Source organism: Chelonia mydas, chromosome 18 (genome assembly GCF_015237465.2).
Source record: "Chelonia mydas isolate rCheMyd1 chromosome 18, rCheMyd1.pri.v2, whole genome shotgun sequence".
Taxonomy (NCBI): Eukaryota; Metazoa; Chordata; order Testudines; family Cheloniidae; genus Chelonia; species Chelonia mydas.
Genome location: NC_051258.2, coordinates 14,239,736 through 14,257,700, shown reverse-complemented (window position 1 = coordinate 14,257,700; position 17,965 = coordinate 14,239,736). Strand labels below are relative to the sequence as shown.

Sequence of the window (17,965 nt, the reverse complement as noted above, 5' to 3'; positions counted from 1 at the left end):
CGCAGCATGGAGGTCCCAGACCTCCCAGCAGAGAGCTTCCCGGCGGTCGTGACCGCAGGCCAGCCTGCTCGGTCGGTCAAGCGAGGCCTGGTCATTGCTGCACCTTGATGGCTGCAGCATGATGTGCTCCAGTGGGAGATGGCTCTCTCCAACCCAAGAAATCCCCAAGGCCGGTGTGACAGCCTGGATCTGCCTCGCACCGGTCTCCCCAGCTCCCCAGTTTGGATCGGTGCTGGAGAATGGGGGGCGGGGTGGGGGTCCCTACCTCCGAATGTTCATGGGGGCCACGCTCTCCCAGGTGTTGGTTTTCGGGTTGTAGCGCTCCACAGAGTTCAGGCAGCTGGTCCCGTCGTTGCCGCCAGCCACGTAGAGCATCCCCTCCAGCACGGCCACGCCGGCGCTGCTTCTCCGGCTCAGCATGTTGGCAATGGGGGTCCATGTGTTGACCTTGGAGGAAAGGGGACCAAGCGCCCGTGAAAGCGCCTCTGGGTTAGCGAGCGATACCCGGGGGTGATTATCCTCCCACCCAAGCCCTTCAATGGCGACACCACCATCCGGTCACACTCCAGACCCTGTTTCAGGGTAGCAGCCATGTTAGTCTGTATCCGCAAAAAGAACATGAGTGCTTGTGGCACCTTAGAGACTAACAAATTTATTTGAGCATAAGCTTTCATGGGCTACAGCTCACTTCATCAGATGCATGCTCTCTCTGCTCTGCTCCCCGTTCCCAACTCTTAAAACAGCTCCCCTGGGCGGAAGGACCCCTGTAGGACCCATCATCCACATTCCAGCAGGAGGCAACAAAGAGTCTGCAGCTAAAGCAAGTCACGATGACCCCGGCTGCAAATCTGACCTTGGGTGCAGCAGGTTAAAGTAAAGTCGCCAGCCATCCTGCCTGCTGTTATCAGATGAAGGGCAGAGGTGACGGGGGAGGTTTCCAGAGCCCTGTGGAACTGGCTTTTGAGGGAACACAGAGGCCCCCCAAGGAGATGGCGGGAGGGGAGTTCTACTGGAAATGGTTTTCTGTACTGCCCCGTTCCATCCCAATGCAGCTAGATTCAGCAATTATACTTTGTTCACAAACACTAAAACAAATGTCTCTCTCCGCCCCCTCTCGCCCCCCATAGGGAGCTTACAAACATGATCCGCCCAAGTCTGTGCTCAGTGTTTACAGGCACCCTCCTTCCCTAAAGCATCAAACACAAAACTGCCTTAAATCAAGAAAAAAATAAAATGTTTAAACCCCAGAGAGGTTTCAGAGTAGCAGCCGTGTTAGTCTGTATTCGCAAAAAGAAAAGGAGGACTAGTGGCAGCTTAGAGACTAACCAATTTATTTGAGCATGAGCTTTCGATGCATAATGCATCCGATAAAGTGAGCTGTAGCTCACGAAAGCTTATGCGCAAATAAATTGGTTAGTCTCTAAGGTGCCACAAGTCCTCCTGTTCTTTTTGCAAACCCCAGAGAATTATTTTAAAGAGACCTCTGCTGGCAGGTTCAAGCAACTGCAGCTGTTAACAATAGGACCCTGGTCTCCAGGTCCCTAAAATTTGGCTTAACTATTGGGAGCTCGAGTTGCCCATCAGCTCCCGGCCAGAGCCCCAAAGTGGCCATGCATGTGGCTGTGTCTATTTCTATGGCTCTGTCGGGGAGTCCCGTCAGGGAGTCCCAGCGGCAGCCCCACAGTTAGAGGCTCCGTTCAGAACATGGTTTCTGACCCCCTTTCTCCTGAGCCAAGCCTTTGTAGGGGAGCCAACCACACCTGTGGGCCCACAACGGTCCGCTGGAGCTTGTCAGCTTGCAATAATGGCCGCACACAAGGTGGCAACACAGCTGCACGTGCTGGGAAAGGGGAGGATCCATGCGACCCCCACCCCAGGTGGAAGGGATCGAGAGAATTTAACAGAGACCCCTCATATTTCCAGAGACTTGTTAACCGACCTACGGAATTCCATTGCAGGGCGATAGCTAGCTAGGATGGTTTAACCCCCCCCCCCGAGAGGATCTCGTGCTCCATTAGGTTCTGCAGCATTTTAGAGTCATTTCTGTAGCCCCCTGTTGTGTTTTCCTCTGTTCGCTTTCTATAGGGCTTTGCCAAGGGTCCTTTTCGGAGGAGGGATGGGAAGGAAAGCGTTAATTGCACTCTCTTGCCCTTACCTGCGGCTCAAACTTCTCCACCGTGGCTAAGTGGGACGAGCTATCATATCCCCCGACGGCGTAGAGATTGCCATCTGCAAAACACAGTCATGCACAGAGTCAGCCACAGAGCCCTCCACAAGGGCCGTGTTATCGGCAGGGATGGATCCCGGCCTTATGTGCCACGGGTCTGGGCAGCCAGGAACAGCATAGCAGCCGACAGGCAAATCTACACCAAGCAGCCGGACCCTCCGGGGAGGATTTGCTCACAGAGCAGCTCATGCAGCTTCCCCCCCCTCCCCCCAAGCCTCCGCTGTATGGGGGCCGCATCTGGCCCTGGGAATCATTAAATATTCATCAGGCCATTTCTCTGCTGTGCAGCGAGGGCTCCATGCCGAGAGAGCAGCCCGGGGAGCTTGCTCGCCTGCGGCTGCCCCCGACCGGCTCATTACGGGCCGTGCGAGCGCTCCCCGCCGCCACAATTAAGCTTTATTTTTAGCCAGCGAGGCAGCGACGGCAGGAGCAGCAGGTTGCCGCGGGGGCCGATCCATAACGCAGCGCCAGGCAGGGAGCACACCACGGGGGGAAAAGGAGCGAGAGCGTGCGAAGGAACCACAGAGTCAGCACGGAGCAGCGAAATTGGAAGTGAAAGAGCAGAGACGAGAGGGGATTAATGTCCGTGCAGCACAGAACCCAGAGCAGTGAGGAGCTGGTCCTGCAGCGGGTGCCATTGGCAGCACTGACGTGCACCATGGTGAATGCGCTGGGCCAATTAGAGACTGATTTATGCACCCAGCTAGCCCTGTACGGCGGTGCTCTGTTTATCCACAGAATAACCCGTAGCTCTTACCTAGATCATCCCTAGCTCTTAAAGCGCTTTACAAAGGAGGACAGTATGGGATTATCCTCATTTCACAGATGGGGAAACTGAGGCACAGAGCGGCAAAGTGACTTGCCCAAGGTCACCCAGCAGGCCAGTGACAGAGCCAGGACTAATACTCTGGTCTCCCAAGCTCAGGCCAATGCTCCATCCCCTAGGCCAGTGGTTCTAAAAATTATTTGACATGCCCCCCTTCTTTGTGTCTGTAATAGTTTATGCCCTTCCTCCCTGCCACACAGGTATATAAATCCTGACATATGCAGCATCGGTGCTTCACTTGAATCAGTTTCAGTGTCTTTGTTTTTCATCTGAGGTTTATTTTTTCTGTTGCACAAACGAGCCAACGAGCCATTGTAAGGAGAACAAGCGCAGAACTGCCATTGTGGTCCCGTGCGTACAATTAAGTGTGTAACGGACGGATGAACGTATAGATGACAACGCCTTTGTGGAATACTAGGCAAGCTTCACAGAAATACGTCAAAATGCACAGCGCCAGCTGAGGACGTGACATGTCTGGAGGAATTAGCGTTGCTAGTTATTCCGTGCTGGGGGTAAAATGTGGGCAGGAAGTTTCTTTTTCCTAAAATTTCTCACCCCTCCTCCCCCAATACGTTCTGCGCCCCCCAGTTTGAGAAGCTCTGTTCTAGGCCAGTGTTTCTCAACCACCAGTCTGCGGACCGGCGCCGGTCCCTGAGATCTCCCTGATAGTTTAGGAAGGCAGCAAGCTGGTCTCTGGTATCAAAAAGGTTGAGAAACTGCTTTAGGCCACACTGCCTCCCCCCTGCCAGCTTCCCCTACGGAGGGCTCCCCTCAGGAAGCGAGGGTAACCAGCCTATTCAGCCCTCGGGTTCTCCAATAGATTGTGGCAGAGGCGGAGAAGCCCCAGCTGTGGTGCGGTGACAGGGACCCTGTAGCTCTCTGAACTGGGCTGTGACCATACCTCATTCCACACGGGTCACTGGCCAGCTGCCGGACTTCCCAGGCAAGATTGCTCTGGCCTGGAGGTGAAGCAAGGGGGAATGGGGTCCAAAGTGAAAGTGAAGAGACTGCGCTGCATCTGTGATGGGTTCTCTGGGTGACCCTGGGAAGTATTTTCCCCCCGCCCCTCGGTGCCTCAGTTTCCTCATCCATCAAATAGCGATTGTGATGCTTGTCTGCTTTTGCAAAGGGCCCAAATCTACGCTAGGCATGTGCAAAACGTTGGTACTTTTGGGCTTGTGGGGAAAGGAGAAGTGTCCCATTACAAGGATCAGCGTGCGCACAGGGAGACATTTCAACGTAAAGGTACATATGAGATCAGACCACTGTTGTTATGTTAAAAGCCGGCTGCATCCGGATGAGGGTTATTATGAAATTTCTTTAGCTCTACGCTGCACCCATGGGGTCATCAAGCTGCTGCAAATTTTGCTGCTCTAGGAAAATCAGCTTTTTCCTAGGCTGGAGGGAGTGTTTTTGACAAAAACCTTCCAAACACAGACAGTAACTGGTCTCTGCACGAAATGTTATTTTAAAGAGAACAATGCTAACCGCATTCACTTGGGCCATCTGGTTTGGGCTGTGCCATTTCACAGTTCTTCCTACCCCACCCCAGCTCTCGTCATAGGTTGACACAAAGGCACGGCCCATGGACTCCAATGTTCCCAATATCCCACCTTGAGCCCAGAACCCCTAGGTGGATGCAGAGAGATAGCAAGCTTTCCTCCGCTTTGATCCAAGTCAGGCCAAGATCTGGAGCCTGTTACCATTATTAGAGTACCATGGACCAAGAAAACTATGGTAGTCCAATACATGCAGGAAGAGACAGTCCCTGCCCCAGATAATCTGGAGTGTTTAGCCTATAAGTCAATTAAATGACTTGTCCTCGGACACACAGGGGGTCCCTGGCAGAGCTGGGAACTGACCCCCTTTCTCCCCAGTCCCGCTGTAGGGCATTAACTCCACCCTCCTTCCTGTGCATGGAGCAGAGCTGCAAACCTGCTCCATTCTGTGCCCGGTAGGCAGTGCCCTTTGGCTCCTGGCACGTGGTCAGCGCGGGTCCCACATCAGCAAAGCGCGGTGGCCTGTCACAGACAGCAGTCAGAGAGTGGGGCTGCAGCTGATAGGAAGCAACGCGCAGGACTAGCCAGAGGAAGGGGCGAGAGGTGACAGAGCCTGGGAGCGCCAAGCAGATTCCACCGCGCTAGTGCCCTACCTAGTGTCGCCACCCGGACGTATCGCCTCCTGGTGCTCATGGCGGCGATCGAGGTCCAGGTGCCCGTCAGGGGGTCGTACCTCTCAGCGCTGCAGCAGGCAGAGACACAGGAACATTAGCAACACTGGAGGGTCTCTGGGAAAACCCGCTGATGCAGCCCTGAGGGGCAACTGAGGACACCAAGGGGTGCGGAAGTGAGGCAAAGAGCTGCCACGGATCAGAAACTGGCTCAGGGATGGGAGCCAGAGGGCAGGAACAAAGGGCCATTTCCCCGCCATGTCACAGGGTTAAGATCAGAGTCCTCCTAGGGGCAGGGCCAGAACCAGTGGGGTTCACGTCTCCACCAGGGATGGAGAAGAGGGGGCCGTATTTGCAGCGGACACACGACGTACTTGTCCAGACTGGATGAGGCTGCACGGAACTTCAGGAGGACCCAGGGGTGCCAGGTGAATGGGCCGATGGAGTTCACTGGCCAAAGGGCAGGTTGGTCTTTCCTGGAGGGCCAGGGAACTAGGATGGGGTCACGGTTAGAGACACCTACGCAGAACCCTGCTGTGAACGGAGAGGGGCTCCCACCCCGGTAGCCCCACAAGCCTTGGGTCCCTTTGGCTGCCGATGAGTCATCAGGCCTCAGGGAGGGCTAGGCTATGCATGGCCTTCCCCCTCGGAGCAGATCTTGGGGACAGCCGGGGTGTCTCAGCAGCCCGAGTGGCACGGACACCACACTGAGGGGACGAGAACATACCTAGGAGATCCCCCTACCTGTTCAGACACGAGGCCCCGTCATATCCCCCCGCTGCATAGAGGAGCCCGTGAAGCGCCGCCACCCCCAGACAACTGCGCCTGGTGCCCATGGACACCTCCGGCTGCCAGGAGTTGGTAACCGGGTCGTACGACTCCACTGTGGCCAGGTCGGAGGTCCCGTCGTAACTGCGGGAGGATGGGAGAGCGTTGGAAGGCTGGGGAACCTTCGGTCAGAGCTGAGAGCCTGGACTCCACCGAAGCCCTTGGGCTGAGCACAGCTTAGCCTCAGGTCGCTGCCCAGTCCAGACGCGGGCCGCACTCTTCTCCCTAGCCCAGCTCTTGCCAGCAATCAGGCCCGTGCAGAGCGTCAGCCAGTTGCTGCATTTCCGGCGGGTTTGCTCCCCGCGTTCCAAACCCGCTCCGCCTGCCTGCCCTTCTCACTCCCTGCAGGGACGATGCAGCCCCCGGGGGGCTCCCAGTCACCTGACCGAGTCTGTGTGAATTCACGGGACAGGCTGAGAGGGCCGGGGTCCTGGATCGCAGCTGAGCCAGGCAGTTACTGTGCATTGAACATGTCCCTGCAGGAGCTGGGCACAGCCAACCTGCTGCATGACATTAGCAGGGCAAGCTTCTCTCACCAGCTGCCTCAGCCCTAACTGAGCAGCAGGAGAAATGCAACTGCAGGCGAGAGCAGCCTCCGTCCCCTCCTCTGGCGCCGTGAACAAACGGTATCAGTTAGTGGCCAGGCTGCTGCTGCACAGAGACCCAGCAAACTCACTCCACTGAGCAGCTGGGGGCAGTGGAATGGCTTCCAGTCGCTGCTCCTCTGGGCTGGGTTTGAACCAGCGACGTTTCCCGTTACCACTTCCCTGGGCCAGCCAGAGCCCCGACACACAGCTGGTGGCAGAAATGCCCCCTGGGCCCAGCCTTTGTTGTCCGACCCGAATCCAGAGGGGTCCCACCCCAGAGCCAGTATTCCCCTCTCTGCCCAGCTCAGTGTCCTGCTCCCCACCTTACCCGCCCACAGCGTACAGCTTGTTTCCGATGGCAGCGACGCCCACCCTGGCCCTCCGGGTCGACATGGAGGCCACCATATGCCACCGATCCGTCCGCGTGTCGTAGGCTTCGCAGTCTCCGTGGATGGCGAATAAGCTCCCCCCACCTGATGAGGGGAGTCACAAGCAGAGCGAGTGAAGGGCAGAACCCCTGAGGTTTCCAGGGAGTCACTGGGCACGGGGAGCCATTGACATACCCCTCCCTGACCCCTAGCTCTGCCCAACATCCCAGTGACAGGCCCTGCCTGCAGCCCCTTCCCCGAGGGTGGGACAGATGCCCCATGGGAGGCAGGTGATGGGCCCCTCCCCCAGGCTGCACACAGGCACTGTATTCAGCCCCCCTGGCCTGGCTGTTCCTTACCCACGGCGAAGAGCACGGTGCTGGCCCCCTCGCACCGCCGGGGCCGGGTTCTGCTGTTGCCGAGGACCCCTCTCTGCTCCGGCATGAGGTGGTACTTGAGGGCCTCGATCAGCAGGTCCTTACACTCCGAGTGGTGCCGGACCAGGAGCTCCGTGTCCACGTTGCTCATCAGGAAGTCCCGGCTCAGCAGGGGCAGCCGGACGCACTTCATGAGCTGCGGGGTGGAGGGAGGGGAGGGAAACAGCTGAGTCGGTGGAACAGAGACGGGTTGGGGTGAAGATTAGAGCGGGCTCCTCTCTTACCAACCCCAAGAGCCTCGGGATCCTGACTGGACTGGATCTCCCTCATCTTCCTCCCAGTGGAAGGGAGGGCAGCCACCCCCCAGCGTACGCCTGTCAGCAACTCCACCCTCATCTCCTCCGCAGAGCCCAGGACCCTCCCACTGCCCTGGCAAGAGCCTGAGACCCACTGCTACTCCCAAATCCCAGGCTGGCCCTGCACTGGCTCCCACAGCCGGGTCCACGTGCCAGCACGGCTACCTCAGTGACGGATCAGCTTGGTTCTCCCCTTGCCTTAGCCACGGCCTGCTCTGCTGGGCGCCAGTGCCCGGACAGTGCCCTGCTCATAGCCAGCTGTGCCCTCTACCGGCCTCTTGCTCCCAGCCACGCGCTTGGGATTGCTAGAGAGGCTCCAGATGCAGGGGACTCCAGTGCACGCAGCTGAATGCGGACTGCAGAGTGCAGCCAGGGCCTTAGTCTGGTAAAACGGCCGAGTCCCTTCACAAACTGGAAAGCCCTTCCTACGCCACGGCCTGCTGGGCTGGCAAGCTCTGGCTCCCTCGCCTGCAGCAGGGCTATTAAAAAAGTTGCCATGACAGGACTGAGCAGCAGCTCAAATGCCATACAGACAACACCTGTGCCTGACAACCGCAGGGACCTCTGTGCAACCCACTCAACCAGCCCCCACAGCGCCAATGCCAGCCCTACGTCAAGTGCATCTTGGGATGCATATACTCCTATTTGCATATCATTTCCCAGCATTCTCTGCAGGCTCGCAGCTAGTTTCTTAGCAGGCCTGGTAGCAAAGCTGCCAGAACAAAGGGAAAAGGTTGCCAGGGTACACACGGATGCATTTTTCTCTGGGTTTATTAATGGGTGCCAATATTCATACTTGCGATGCCAGAGGTATCCGCAAGAGGGCATGCGAGACTCATGCAGAGCTTGTGGCTCCAACCTAGGGCTATGCTGGGGAAGAATCCCTGTCGGGAAAGGTTTTGTTATTCCTGTTACTGTTTTGCTTAAGCAGGCGACAGGCCTGTGGTTAATTTGCTCCTTGTCACAGACACAGAGATCAGAGCACTAGATAAAGGAAAATCCGGCCTAAAAACGTTGCAGATTTGCCAAGTTTGGCTTTTCAGAGCAATCCTCAAAACCCAGCCCTAGAGAGCAAAGTTTACCTGACGGACCCGCCACCCTCCCGACAGCTCTGCTGCCCCACTGAAGCCCAGGCTCTGCCACGGATGCCTCATGTGACCGTGGGCACATCGCTGCCCCTCTGCGCCTCAGTCTTTAAAATGGGGTCGTAGCACCGGCCCCATCACAGGGTAGGGGATTTTGTGGGGCCAAAATTTGGGGGTTTTAGAGATCCTCTGATGTGAGATAGGAACTAAAGAAATCCCAAGTATGATCGCTTTTCTCTGCACATGGAGGAAGATATTCTAATGGACAGGGCCCAGGACAGGGAGTAAGGAGACCTGGGTTCTAATCCAGGTTCTGCTGCAGATTCCCAGTGTGACCTCAGGCAGCCACTCAGCCTACCCACCCTGTGCTTCAGCTCCCCCTCTGTAAAATGGGGATAACATGTCCCAAGCTCACAAGGGTGTCGGGAGGATACAATGTGACTGTGAGGTGCTAGGACGTGGACATTCATCAGATTCAAACCCCTGCCTTCTAGCCCTGCGTAAGGCAGCATGAGCCTCTATTTGCAGTGGGGTACAATACATGCCCCAAATCATCCCAGTGCATCGGAAGGAGCCAGATGCAACAGCCTTGGGCATCCGACCTCCTCTTTCAGTAAAGCTCCTGTCAGACCAGACCCGAGACAGCCCATGGCAGCAAGGGCTTTCAGATTGCACCATGCTGGAAAACTAACTCGTCTCGGTTATACCAGTCAAACGCCACCGGGGGACAGAGCAGAATTTGGCCTTGAAATGGTTGGACTTTTTCCACTTGAGACAACTTTTCTTTGGTTCCCCCCAACCCTGTCTGGTCACACAGCCTGCAGTTCCCAAGGGGAGAGGGAAATAGGAATATGCAAAAGGGGGGTCTCCAGGAGCCTTTAGACCAGGCCAAACCCACCTCCATCCAGCACCTACGTTCTTAGAGTGGGTGAAAATCCCCTCCCCTGCGATGATCTGCGTTCCCAGCCAGCTCGCCTACCCTGGGGACGTGCTGCCTCCTGCTGTCCACGTCGTGTTTGACCCAGCTCAGCACAGCCCGATACACCTCTTCCTCAGATGGCACGTTGAGGCTGTCGCTAGAGATGAGGTCCAGCACCTGCAGAGGCGAAAGGGAAGTCCAGCTCAGCTGTCCCCCGTCATGGGGAGGGAGGATGGCAAGGAACATGGACGTGTGCACACACACACACACACACACACACACACAACCAGCAGAGCTGCACACTCGGCGCCTTACCACACCTCCATAGCGTGTGGGTAGAGCAAGGCTGGTGTGCGCGTACGGGAACGGAGACGCGGCAAGAGCAGAGAGTCAGGACTCCTGGGTTCTGTTCTTGGCTCTGCCTCTGACCTGCTGGGTGACCTTGGCCAAGCCTGTGCCTCAGTTTTCACGTCTGTAAAGTGGGGAGAACAAGGCCAACCTGCCTCCCAGCTGACCCCTCCCACCGATTGGTTAGGGCTTGCCTGTGCACCGATGGCGGGAGGGGCAATGGAAGCCTGGTGTGTCAGTGTAGGCACCATGGCAAGTGACAGGGCCTGATTCCCTGCTCCCCTACGCTGGTTCCCCAGCGGCCACGCTGCTTTATTCTCGGCCTGTATTTCCACAGAGTGGGCAGGCGGCAGCCTTAATCCTTCTTGCTTTATGTCCCTTTCCTCCGCTCTTGGGCCACGCTCTCTTCCTGGCAGCAGCAGAGTCCTGCGAGAGAGGGGGCCTGGGCACAGCCCCTGGGGGTCCCCGCCCTGCTCTCTGAGCCCACTCCCGGCTCCTGTGATTCTTGGAGACACACGTCATGTCTCCCCCGCCCCGTGGAGAACAGCGCTGAGCCGCGCTTAGGGCCCAATCCGCAGACTCTCGGTGACCTCTGGGGGCGTTGGAGGAACTCGGGCGGTGCTGGGTGGCTAGGCCGAGGCCTGGATGGAGTAGCACAAACCAGCCCCCATCCGCTTCCCTCCCTGCCTATAACTACATCCTCCCTCCTCACCCACACCCCGGCCATCTCCTGCCAGCACGGCAGCCCCTCCCTCCCTCCAGCACCTCGCTGACTCTGTTCCATGGCTAGCCGCTCTGTGTGGGCTAGGGGCTGAAACAGAGAGTGTGCGTGGGGGGGGGGGGAGGGGTGCGGAGAGGCATGAACTAGCCCCCAGGTCCTACCGAGAGGGGATGAAGACACCACGGCAAAGCAGAGGTGACCGGCCAGAGCCAGTGGGCATGGCGTGACATCCCCGCTTGCATCACGCAGCGCTCTGCACCCCGAGGAGACAGTCAGTGGGAGCAGCGCCACAGTGCGGAGAAGAGACGCAAGGCCTCGGGAGGGGTCTCACCTGCTTGAGCGGCAGCAGCATGAACTCCTCCGTCTTGGACACCTCCACGAAGTGCTGGAGGACGTACTTGTGGGCGGACTTGAGCAGGTCGCTGCAGGAGTGCGTGTCGGCGAAGCCCCGGATGCCCAGGCAGTTGGATGGGTCCAGCTGGCTCAGCAGGAACTTGCAGCAGGCGTCCCGCACGCCGTTGAGCTGGAGGAGGCTGGCGGCTGGAAGCAGCGTCTGCGGGCAGACAGGGAAGCAGCTGGGGCTGCAGCCCACCGCTTCCATCACTGCTGCCCGCAGAGACAGCCCCAGCATCCCCACTTCCTCAAGCAGGGGCCTAATGCTTTCCCCACAGAGACAGGGCCAGTGGTCAAGAGATGCCCTGGCCTGGGAGAGCCCTGGGAAACAGTTCCTAGGAGCCCAGCTAAGATCTAGGATCCAGAGTGCAGCCCGTGGGCCAAGCACATCCCATAGAAAGTCCCACTGAAAGTCTGCACTTGACCCACTCTCTCATAGTTTCCTCTGTGGCTTTGCGCCTTTATGGGGCTAGCTGACTTCCTCAGATACAGAATGCAGGAGCGCCCTTCACCTCCCAGGCGATGAGAGGCAAAAGTGCCTACAGAAAGATTCCCATTCACCTCAATGGGCCTGAACAGGCCTTACAAGAGGCAGGGTGGAGTGGCAGCTCTCAAACAAAAGCCTGAACCACCTGCATCTCTGCAATGGGTTCTCCCATCCCACCCCCGGCAGGTCCTGGGTGTCACGAAAAACAGCTCCATCCTTTCCTTGCCAGCAGCTTAGTCAGTATAAAATGAATCAGCAGCCACAGAGCGGCTGCCGGCTATGTTAGAGGAGTGCCCCGAATTCTACTCTTTGTGCTGAGTTGGAGCGAGGTTGCAGGACTCATGCCCCATCCCTCGCAGACCCTCACGAAGATAGGGTAGAGGAGGGTCACGTCAGGCCAGCCCAGAAAGCAGAATTTGGAAACAAGCGAGAACAACAACAACAGGTTCTGCGGCCAGCTGTCTCGTTCTTTCCCGAGAAGGCCCCTGGGCTGTGTGATTCAGTTACACGGAGCTGAAGACTCAGGGACATGGGATCAGGGACCGGAGGGGAAACAAGTGTCTGAAAGAAAAGGCAAAGCTGATGGAGACTCGGATTTTCTCCCCTGCCCTTCCCCCAAATCAGTACAAATTTAATATAAAGCTTTTGCAAGTTTTTCATTTCAAAAGACAAACAGGCTCATTCCAGGCAAGAGAGGACTGCAAAGATGCTTGTGTTTTTGAATTGGGGGGAAGAAAAAAAAAGACAGTAATTTTGTTTGATTTCATGGAGTAGCAAAATTTAAGGGGTCGGAGCCCCCGCCCTCATTCCCCCCCGGATACACACACACAGGTATAAAGGCTGGTGCAAGATTTTGTAGGAAACTAACTTTTCATTTCTGCACACGTAGGCCAGGCTGCACCTAGGCTAGACGTCTCCACTAAGGTGTATACTTTCCTCATGGTCAAGCTGCTGATCTGACCTGAGCTGCACTTCATGATTCTCGGTGCTCGGAGTGGCCGGAGCATCAGATCCAAGGCTGAGAACGATAACTGGCCTTCAGCCCAGTTGCTTTGTTATTTGGTTGCCCAGGGCTACAGGATAATAGGATTTTTCCAGCCCTTGTAAAGAAACTCCACAAAAGCCCAACCCAGAGGGAGAAGCTGAAACAGGCTCGGTTCCAGACCAAGCAGCTGGAGAGAGACTGAAGGGCAGATGATGAGGACAAGCACCTGCAGTTCCCACTGAAGTCAGTGACAGTCGCAAGCATTCAGCACCTCTCAGGATTTGGTCCAGTTGTGGCAGAGCCCATGGGGCAGCCGTTCCCAGCACGAGTGATGGGCTGAAGCCCTCGCAAGCACTTTGCCTCTGGGCTCAGTGAAAGGAGGAATTCCACTCCCATCCAAAACCACAATCAGGCGCAATGCACTGTCTTGGTGCCAATGTTTGAAGGTCATGAATCAGGTCCCTAAGGATGGATCTTTAGTCCTCTCCGAAGGGCAGCAGGGCCGAAGGATGGGATTTAGGGGGGAGGGGGAGACTCCTACCTGCACATTCCCTTCACCCACCACGATCTCCGCAGTGTAAGCATATTGCACCAGCTGATCCAGGGCCTGCGGGTCAATGTCGTGCAGCGTCACATGGGTCTGGCGGCTTTCACTCATCTCATCTGTGGGGACACACGGAAAACTCCAATGAGGCCCAGCCGGGCAGGCGCACGGCCCAAGAGCACTCTCGGCCATGCACGGAACAAGTCAATGGTTCTGAACAGAGCAACAGTTTCCCCAGGTATATTACTGGGATCCCCAGCCATCGATTCTTGGGGCTTCTCCCCTGCACCTTTAACTGGGGATCCCCCACTGATTAGTTAGAGCTTCTCTGTGTCAGCTTTAACTGAAGACCCCCGCTCACCGATTCCTTGGGGCCTCTCCCTTGCCTTTAAAACAGAGGTTCCTCCACCCTAATTTCCCTCTCTCATAATTTCCTCCTGGCATCTCTCCCTTGCCGTTAACCGGACTCCTCTCTCCACCTTGCCTTTAAACTAGACATTGAGCTGCGGACAGGCTATAGTCAGCTCTGACATTCCCACGACCCGTACTCCTGTATCATCAAAAACTCAAAAGCCTGGAGCTTAGTTAAGACCACGTGAGGTCTAGATTAGACCCCAAGCCCCGTTCCCCTCTCCCTCCCCGTTCACATCACTGGTCTGACAGCCAATTCCCCCTGGCGTCAGCAAGAGGGGCCCAGGGCCCACAGCCTGCAGGAGATGCCTTTGGAAAGCCAAAAACTTCCAGCCTTCTTATCCGTGGCGAGTTGGGGATGGAAGGCCTGGTGCGGGAACCGGGTTTGAATGGGGGAAGGAGGCTGCTGCAGGAGGGGGAGGTGGGTTGAGAGGTGGGGAGCGGTGTGGAGCAAGGCGGGTCAGAGAAAGCGCAGAAGGAAGGGGTTTGCGGTCTGGAGCTCTGCAGGCCCGAAGGGAAGGACAAGAGGGAATGGGGAGAACCTGGGTTCCTGGGAAGAGTCAGATACTTGCTTGTGAACATGGCGTGGAAGTAGGGGCTGCAGGAGGCCAGCACCACCTTGTGGGCCTTGATCTCCTTGGTGCCCACGTGCAGCACGATGTCGCAGAGCAGGCCGCGCTGCCGCATGCGATTCATGCACACGAAGGCGTCGTGGTAATGCCGCTTGGAATTGTGGGAGATGCTGTGGCCGTCCCGGTTGAGGAGCTGCATCCCCGCCTCCATGGCTGCAGGGCGACGGCGGGCGCTCGGTTCTCAGCGGGATCACTGCAGGGGAAAGCCAGGGAGGTCAGCGAAGGAGGAACGACTGAGGTTTAGCCACTTCCTCAAGGCTCCCACCAAGCGATACACTCGTCTGCTTCCTAGCCGAACAAGCCTGCTCAAAGTCCCCCCGGGAGGAGAGCTTCCCTCATACCAGGTCCCCTGCAATGGGCCCCACTGGGAGGAAAATGCCTTCCTGCCCCCAAACTTTGCAGTGAATTCTCATGAGCAAGGATCACCCTAGAGAAGCATCCGATGCCAAAGAGGAACTGAGACGCCACGGGAGTGCCAAGAGTTGTGGACACTAGGGCCAAGACCCCATCCTGCAATGGTCCAGCTGAGGGCAGGACATAGCTCACTGGGTGTAATTAAAATAAGGGCAATATTCGGTTGGAGACATGGCTAGAAACATACACAGGAGCTTTTCCTTGAAGTTATAGCCAGGTATCTTATCCAAGTCAGTCTAACAACGCACATTTCCAAGCTACACCAGCATAGGCATTAATCTTGGATTGCTACCTTTTCCCTTTACCATAGCACACCAGCTCTGTATGGGTCAAACAGAGCTTAATTAAAAGACCCAGGCTATTAAAACAAACACAAGGCTAAAAAATTGAATGATAAAAATAAATACCCCATGCTTCCTGTATTATACTCAGCATCGGTGTTGTAGATTATGAAATAGTCCATGGGACTCAGAGGACTTGGGTTCTATTCCTGGCTCTGGGTGACCTTGGGCAAATCACTGCCCCTTCTGTGCCTCAGTTTCCCTCTTCACCAGTTGCCTGCTCAGAGTGTAAACTCTTTGGGACAGGAGCTGTGTCTTACTATGCATTTCTACAGCACCTTGCATAATGGGGACCCTGGTCTATGGCAACAGAAATAATTCATCACCATGCAGCTGGAGAAGAATCTGCCACTCTACTTCACTGATACAAGCTATTTGACTATTTAAACTGCAACTGACTAGTATAGTGCAATATTTTGAAAAGAGCAGTTTGTCTTTTCAGATCTCTGGTCTCTTCTCCCGCAGAACCTGGGGCCATCCTGCAGCCCAGTTTGGGAAAGGAGCCCTCTCTCCCTTGAAGTTCTTCAGATTGCTTTGAAAAGAATAAAGACCAATGCTCTGTTTCCCTCTGCACGTAGTATGCTGCCTGCCCAGTCAGTATAGTGCATGTCTGGCCTCCACCCTAGAGCCCCCCAGGCTTTTCAGATCCTGACGTAGCTCTGCTGGGGACCAAACTGGGGTGCCCACACATTCAGACGTAGGTCAGACCTATTGCTCCCACATGCCGCTGACGAGAGGCTCCTTCGTACTCTGGCTAACATCCCCAGGTTGCCACCCTTTATATAGAGGAGCCCATTTGGGGTGACAACACAGCCCATCTGTTAATCATATAGCTCATATAGGTGTGGGAGAAGAATTTGCCCTATGGTGGGTAATGCTTCCTGCATTGACTTTATCACACACACACACACACACACACAGAATTTCACCCAGCCCAACAACTTGCTATTTGGCTACAGCAGATCTAAGGAGACGGATAGTCCTGGAGACCAACCACAGCCTCAGTCAAGGTTTTGGAAATTCTCTTTGGCAAATAACTTTGGATTTTTTGCAGGCAGGGCACGGAGATGGGGTGTTACGCCGAGCCTGCTTTACCCACACTCAGGAGTGTCTTTGAACAAGCTTTGGTGTAGTTGCTCCACCAAGAAAAATCCCCCCTGGATGGGGTCATGAGAGCACGCCACAGACATACCCTTTGAATTTCAAGAGTAAGAATGTTGCACCCCCCCAATCCACGTCATCCCTAGTGAATCTGGGGGGGAAGGGTTCCCTATTTGAGGGATGTGGGAAAGAAAGACATTTGTTTCTGCTAAGACATTTTCTTCTTCTATTGCCATGCTGGCAGGCCACATGTGTCTAAGCCGCCTGCCATGTTTTGAAAGGCGTTTGACAGGCTTTTAGATTCTCACTGCAAGCAGCAGCCAAAGAAAAAAAAAACAAAAAAAGCGAGCCAGGAGGGGGAAGGAAAAAGGCAACTTTTGAAAATCATTAGCCACGTTCTGATCAATCCACCTGCCCCCACATTCCTGCAGTGAGAGAGTCTCCCCAGCCTCTGTATCCTGCACCACACCTACACGCCACCGTCCGCCAGGCGTTTAAAAATAGAACTCCCCCATGCAGCAGTTGCTCAGCCGTGAAGACATCGATTTATTTATTTTTAGCAGCACATAATGTACCAGGATTGGGGTGTGTGTGTGTGGGGGGGGTACAATAACATGCAGGAGAGAAACCTGCAATGCCCTCTGGTACTTCGATTAACAGACACACACAGAGGAAGGAGAAAAATTTCAGACTCTCACCCCCATCGTGTCCAGTGGAGGCTCACAGACCCAGGACAAAAGCAAAAAACCAAAACAAAACTGATGTTTCCAGCGATGGGTGCATGTGGGGGGAGTACGGGACATCATCATGCCCTTGAAAGGGGGAAATGCATCGGATGATCGAACAGACCTTCTCCATCTGTAACTCCTGGGAGCCCAAATGCTGATTACGAGAGTCCTTAGTGAAACTGCAATATGTATAATACACGCCAGGCACGTTAATTAACGTGGGTAAAGTGCTGGGCTGAAAGGCAGCCTGGTGAATGCGAGGTATAATTATCACCCTCTCAGGCTGTGCTCAAGGACTGTTTCCAAAGGCTGTTTTATTGTATTGGACGGGCTTTGCAATAATTGCTTTATTCCCCTCCCCAGGTTCAATCTCCTGAAGACAAACCCCCAAGGCTCCCTGGAGGGATCCGTGCGCCTCCTGAAGCTAGTTTACCCGCTTAATATGCCACCAGGCATGCTTTTGCCCATTACGATGTTAGGCATGCTCCAGTTCTAATTGGAATCACTCGCTGCCACTCTCCACATCTCGCCAGCAGAGGTGGTGGAGGAGGGGGTTACGTGAAAAGAGAGAGACGTAGGAAGCAAGTGGACACCAAGATCTTTCCTTGCGCTCTCCTGAGCTTGCAGCAAGAGCCCCGTCATGCCAGGCATGCCCTGGCTGAAATTGAAGGCTGGGGGAGGGGCTTTAGAATTTAGAAAACAGGGCTGGAAGACAGGACTCCTGGGTTCCCTTGCCAGCTCTGCCCCTGAGTCGCTGCACAGCCCTGGGGAAGTGACTTGACCGTCTGTGAAATGGGGAGAATGATACCCTCTTTACAAAGAGCTTGGAGGTCAGGGAAGTAGAGGCGCTAGGCATTATCCTGTGCAGCTTTCCCTGGCTCAGGCTTGTGGAGCAATTGTATCTAAACGCCCTCTTGGCACCTCCTGGGGGTGTTCACCCCCCGCACTGCGTCCACATAAACACGCTGCATCCAGCACACACAGGAGCAGCAACCCTCACAGCAAGGCATGGGAGAGTGAATGCACCAAGCCACAAGCACAGGAGATCCCTGGCGGGTACCCCTCCCAGCTAGGCTTCCCGGCCTGGTAACAGAGGAGCAGTTCTCAGAGTACCATG

At 55.7% G+C, this 17,965-nt stretch overlaps 1 protein-coding gene across 3 annotated transcripts in view; it reads right to left on the bottom strand.

The window, feature by feature from the left end:
* Positions 1–17,965, bottom strand: part of KLHL17 (kelch like family member 17) — a 38,320-nt gene that overhangs the window by 3,995 nt on the left and 16,360 nt on the right. For all 3 annotated transcript variants that reach the window (XM_037881409.2, XM_007070205.4, XM_043531538.1), the window contains 10 exons: positions 14,205–14,457; positions 13,219–13,340; positions 11,144–11,365; positions 9,804–9,920; positions 7,366–7,579; positions 6,967–7,111; positions 5,968–6,135; positions 5,206–5,294; positions 2,156–2,229; positions 266–447 (listed from right to left, as the gene is read on the bottom strand). In XM_037881409.2, the coding sequence (XP_037737337.1) occupies positions 266–447; positions 2,156–2,229; positions 5,206–5,294; positions 5,968–6,135; positions 6,967–7,111; positions 7,366–7,579; positions 9,804–9,920; positions 11,144–11,365; positions 13,219–13,340; positions 14,205–14,415 (1,544 nt within the window). In that variant the 5' untranslated portion in view covers positions 14,416–14,457. The remainder of the gene's footprint in view (positions 1–265; positions 448–2,155; positions 2,230–5,205; positions 5,295–5,967; positions 6,136–6,966; positions 7,112–7,365; positions 7,580–9,803; positions 9,921–11,143; positions 11,366–13,218; positions 13,341–14,204; positions 14,458–17,965) is intronic.